This window comes from Aegilops tauschii, chromosome 2 (assembly GCF_002575655.3).
Source record: "Aegilops tauschii subsp. strangulata cultivar AL8/78 chromosome 2, Aet v6.0, whole genome shotgun sequence".
In the NCBI taxonomy this organism is placed as follows: domain Eukaryota; kingdom Viridiplantae; phylum Streptophyta; class Magnoliopsida; order Poales; family Poaceae; genus Aegilops; species Aegilops tauschii.
The window spans coordinates 12,346,716-12,351,866 of record NC_053036.3 but is presented as its reverse complement, the minus strand read 5'-3'; the positions used below and the strand labels follow the sequence as shown (position 1 = coordinate 12,351,866).

The following is a 5,151-nucleotide window of genomic DNA, read 5'->3' as shown; positions in this document are numbered from 1 at the left end:
GAAACAATCTGATGCCCCACCTTCGTGTCGTGCTTATGTTGCTGGGGCATTTCCTAATACTTTCCAGCTTCTGTATTATGGGCTAGGATAGAGGAACCAGCCTTTTAGCTTGGCTGATGCTGGTGATGTGCTGGAGATGGCAGCTTCTACTTTCTCTTATTTCCTGTTTCAGTTTGTAAGGACCATGTTATGCTAACGGTTTCTCTAAAAGAAATCGACGAGAGAACGCTCGTTGTTTCAGATTTAAAATACTAGTTAAATCGGTCTGAACAACCAGTTCGGTAGTCTAAAAACTACTAATTAGGTACCTTTAGCATGGCTTGTACTCCCTCTATCAATCTATATAGGGCCTAATGCATTTTTCGAGGCTAACTTTGAACACATGTTAGAGCAATAATATATGACATGCAAGTTACACAAAGCATACCGTCAAATTCGTACGTGAAAGAAGCTTCCAATGATATAAATTTCACATTATAAAACTCATATACTATTAATCTTATCAATAGTCAAATGCAATCTCGAAAAACACATTAGGCCCTATATATATGGATGGAGGGAGTATATACTATCGTAGAGCCACACAAGGAAAAACCAAAAGATTGTTTTGGAATTCTATTTCATTTATTTTAAAGTTTGTTACATTTCAAGAATAAAAATAATATAGTAGAGTGACTCCTTACTTTTCAATATTTAAATCTAAATGAGCAGATGGAACTAGTCCGGATTGGATCTCATTTCAGTTGATATGCCAACTCATAAAACACTGTGCCATTAATAAAAAAAACCACAGTAAGCTCAAACGAAAAGTACAACATATGCATGGTATACTTGTGTGGTTCTTAGTTTCTTCCCCGCCCCTAGGATCAAAATCCTGACTCCTTTGATGGCTAGAATTGACCTTTATTTTGTAGCAGCAACATACCGGTAACATAAATTTGCTTAGAAGATCTTATCCGGTTATATGCGTGATTTTGGAACTAACAGTAATTTCTCCTTCAGGCGCACAGTTAGTCCAAACACCTCCGTCATATCAATGTCTTTCCTCTCATTCCCTTTTGGCAGTTCCCAGTCGAAATGGTACATCAAGTTTGCCAACATAAGCTCAACAATCGTGATTCCGAGGTTTATACCAGGGCATATCCTGCGTCCTGCCCCGAACGGCAAGAGTTTAAAATTACTCCCTATGAAGTTGACATGCACATCACTGCCTTCCTCTATAAATCTTTCAGGTATGAATTCTTCACTGTCCTCCCAAGAGCTAGAGTCTCTACCAATGGCCCATACATTGACGAAGACATGCGTTCCAGCAGGAATCATGTACCCATCAATACTGCAGTCAGCCATGGCAAGGTGTGGAGCAAGTAAAGGTGCAACAGGATGAAGTCGGAGTGACTCCTTTATGACTGCTCTTAGGTATGTCATATTGTTCATGTCGGCTTCACTGACAATTTCCTGTCCCTGGGGTACAATACTCCTTACCTCGTCTTGTAGCTTCCCAATCAGGCGGGGCCTCCTCATGAGCTCAGCCATTGTGAATTCGAGGGTGTTAGATGATGTGTCCGTTGAACCGAAAAATACATCCTGTGGATATCAATTAATTAGTATACTATAATGTTTATTTATTTGTAATAATCTGGAAGGTATTATATTTACTTACGGTTAGGAGAGCTTTCATCTGCTCTCTTGTGAGACCATTCTCCAGCTGAATAGACAAGAGAATATCGACGAAATTTCCACCCTGGTTATCTAACGCTGACTTGTCCTTGTTCTCATGAGAAACGATCACCTTGTCCAGCAGATCGGCCCATCTACGCCTTAGTCTCTCAGCCTTTGCATGAACTGTCCTTTTAAGCAGTTCTACCCTAGACAATGTTGGGAAGTACTCCTCCACCTTGAACCCTCCTAGCAGCAGTGAGGTATCATTGGTGAGGTCTTGGAACAACTTGCTCCGTCCTTCTTTTAGGAAGAATTCTCCGGACACGATGCGGCATGCCATGTCATATGTGAATGTCTTGAGCAGCTCACTCATGTCCACCACACTGCCGACTGCGGCGGCCTCGTTAATCTTGGCCATCACCATGCTCACCTATGATGGCATGCATCTTAAAGTATGAGAGTAGCTAATATTTAAGGAATTCTTAGTAGATTGCACAGAGAAAGTCAATTTTCTTTATTTTCTTTCTGACGTGGTAAGTCTGTGAAAACGCTGTGAAAATTTCCAACAAGGCTCGACAGTAGGAAATCATTGAATAAAAAGGGACATCGTATCTGATGGCAACATACATATTAACAACAAAATATCAGGCTCTCATTTTTTTTAGAAATGTGGAACATCCTAACTAGTGGATGTTGTCTATTCATCAGTTAACCGGAGACCGTATAAGCCCTGACCTCTCTTTTCTAAATTGTTGCTGGTGTTGAGTAGTATGAGGCTTTCCACGTTCCTCTATATGTATATCTGATAGATTTTCAAACCATGACCTTTCCTCTCGCTATTGCTAGGACCTCAGTCTGCCAATTAGAGTGAGTTGGTTTCGAGATTTCTTAATGAAGCACAATCTATATTATTTTACCCACATGATCTATGGTCAGCTTTTCTTACAAATTAAATTAAATACTAATTAAATATGACGATATACTTTTGTCCGAAGGACCTGCATTACGCCGCCTTGCGGATAGACAGACCCATTTTCTATTTTTCTTCTGGTCAACTCGTCATCTAATTTTTATTTTTCACAATCCACAGTTTTCTTCATCTTCTGAAATAGTAAGATTTTTTCATGTCTGGAAACGAAAAAGTTTATGCATTTTTCAATTTTATGTCTTCATAATGTGTTTCACGCCGAGATATTAAAAACAATTCTATCAAATGTGGTGTGGGGAAAACTGGAAAATCATTGAAAGTTACCTCCTCCATGACGGCGCTGCGGAAAGATTGCACCTTTCTAACGCTCAGCATGTGGTTGGTGAGGAGCTTCCTTGCCTGCCGCCAGCCTTGGCCATATGGCGCAAAGGCGACGTCGGACGAGCCATACATGAGGATGTCGGTGACCACGGAGTGCGGCCGTGACGCCAAGACGTGGTCGTTCGTGCGCAGCACCGCCTCTGCGGCACGCGGTGACGACACGACGAGCGTCGGCACGGCGCCGAGATGGAGGAGCATCACGTCGGGGCCATGCTTCCTGGCAAGGCGGCAGAGCGAGACGTGTGGGAGCGAGCCGAGGAGGTGCAGGTGGCCGATGATGGGCAGCGCCGGTGGTGATGGCGCGAGTCTGCCTGCAAGCTGTTGCCTTTTTCCTGTCTTCCAAGTGAACCAGTAATAAAACACAAACAAGAGGAAGAGCGGGAAGAGGAATAGAAACCATCCCGTCGGAGGCGTCTCTAGCATGACGAGATCTGCCATGGGAAGTTAATATCTAGCACAGCACTTTCAGGAGCTATGCGGCGCAATTGTTCTTCTGAACCAGCTTAGTTTATCATCACAAACTCGATCGGTTGCTTATAAGCTAGCCAGGCAGAGTATTTGAAACCACAACCGCTGTGGGGTGCACTGAACTTGGAGCAATTAGTTAGGCGACAACGTAGCTTTCATTCTTAAAAACATACTGTACAAGGTAGTCTTTGGGTCTTGGTTACATGTTTTCTGAACTTTCTGTGACCGCTCAAAAAAGAAAAGGTGGAAAATATAAGGGACCGGCTAGGGACAAGTTGGCTGAAAAAATAATTTGGGCACGTCCACTTTTCTCAGTGCAGCAAAATCAAAATCGACTTGCAATTATTTGGGCCAGTAAATTTTCTAGAGGAGCACTCGACCCTTTGCAACCACCAAACAGAAGCCTACTAAATACATGAGCATGGTTTGAAACATAACAGAAATTGACCCAATACCTGTTAAGACACAAGGCAAAAATAAAAATAAATGAACAGAAATAAAGGAAACAAAATATGAAGTTTCCTAAGGAAGAATGAATTAGTGGCGTTGGTATTACCCGTTATGAAGAAAGAAAATATAAAATAACAAAAATTACACACAATTTACATAGAAATTGCGCATTTTACATTAGCAAAAAATACACACATATAATACAACCGCTGGAGCTCTGCGTTGCAATTGTTCTTCTGAACCAGCTTAGTTTATCGTCACAAGCTCGATCGGTTGCTTATAAGCTAGTCAAGCAGAGTACTAAAACCAACAACCACTGTGGGGTGCACTGAACTTGGAGCAATTAATAAGGCGACAACGTAGCGTTCATTCCTACACACATAGATCAATCAAGGATATAAATAGTTCAAACAATAAAAATTTGGAAAAAATAACAATAAGTAATTCAATTAAAAAAATGCAGTTAATTAAAAGATAAATATTATTCAGAGGATAAAGTTCAAACATAAAACTAATGGTTTCCAGTATAAATCCGCGTATGCTTCACAAAATTACTGAGTAGTTACACGTGCGCTTATTAATGTTGAAGTTGTGGATGTAAATCTAGAAAGTTGAGAACATGCTCTGGAACATGTACCTTAGGCCTCTAAATATAAGAGGTATGGCGAGCATCGTCAGCCTCATCCCCCACAATATATTATGCATGATCTTAGAACAAGTCATCACCTCCCACAGTGTCTCAGGTTCCCACCTATTTGTAGCTTCATGAACAATAGCCCAACGAAGTGGGAGCACTCGAAATGACCCCTCCACATCCTTCCTAGCAGCTCCTTGCATTTATGCCAAGAGAAAACTTTTGCTACCTAGGCTCGGGGATAGTCATCATAAACTGCTGCCAGTAAGGATACATACTATCAGCAAGGTAGTACCCCATGATGTAATCATGGCCATTGACGGTGTAGTTGCACGGCAGAGCATCTCGGCCCATCGCAAGGTCTCTTAAACATCAGAGATCGCTGAAGCACGTTAATATCATTGTGAGACCTTGGCACAAAGAAAGCATGCCAAATCCACAAAGTCTTTTGATGCCACTGCTTCAAATATGACATGTTTGATGTGACCTTGGTACTAGTAGAGAAATGCATAAACACATCCTATGCTAGTGGCGCGCCACACACTAGCCACTGGTATTATTCAAAATAAATGTGGCGTGGCCAAAATTGTGGTGCGCTAAAATATGCCCATGCCACTAGTAAGCTAGCCCC

At 41.7% G+C, this 5,151-nt stretch overlaps 1 protein-coding gene across 1 annotated transcript; it reads right to left on the bottom strand.

Moving 5' to 3' along the window:
- Window positions 1-692: 692 nt before the first annotated feature.
- Window positions 693-3,543, bottom strand: LOC109773763 (indole-2-monooxygenase-like). The gene is made up of 3 exons (XM_020332478.4): window positions 2,912-3,543; window positions 1,661-2,089; window positions 693-1,584 (listed from the first exon to the last, which is right to left on the bottom strand). The coding sequence occupies exons 1-3, from the start codon at window positions 3,404-3,406 to the stop codon at window positions 961-963; spliced, it is 1,548 nt and encodes a 515-aa protein (XP_020188067.1). The 5' UTR covers window positions 3,407-3,543; the 3' UTR covers window positions 693-960.
- Between the last annotated feature and the right edge of the window lie 1,608 nt (window positions 3,544-5,151).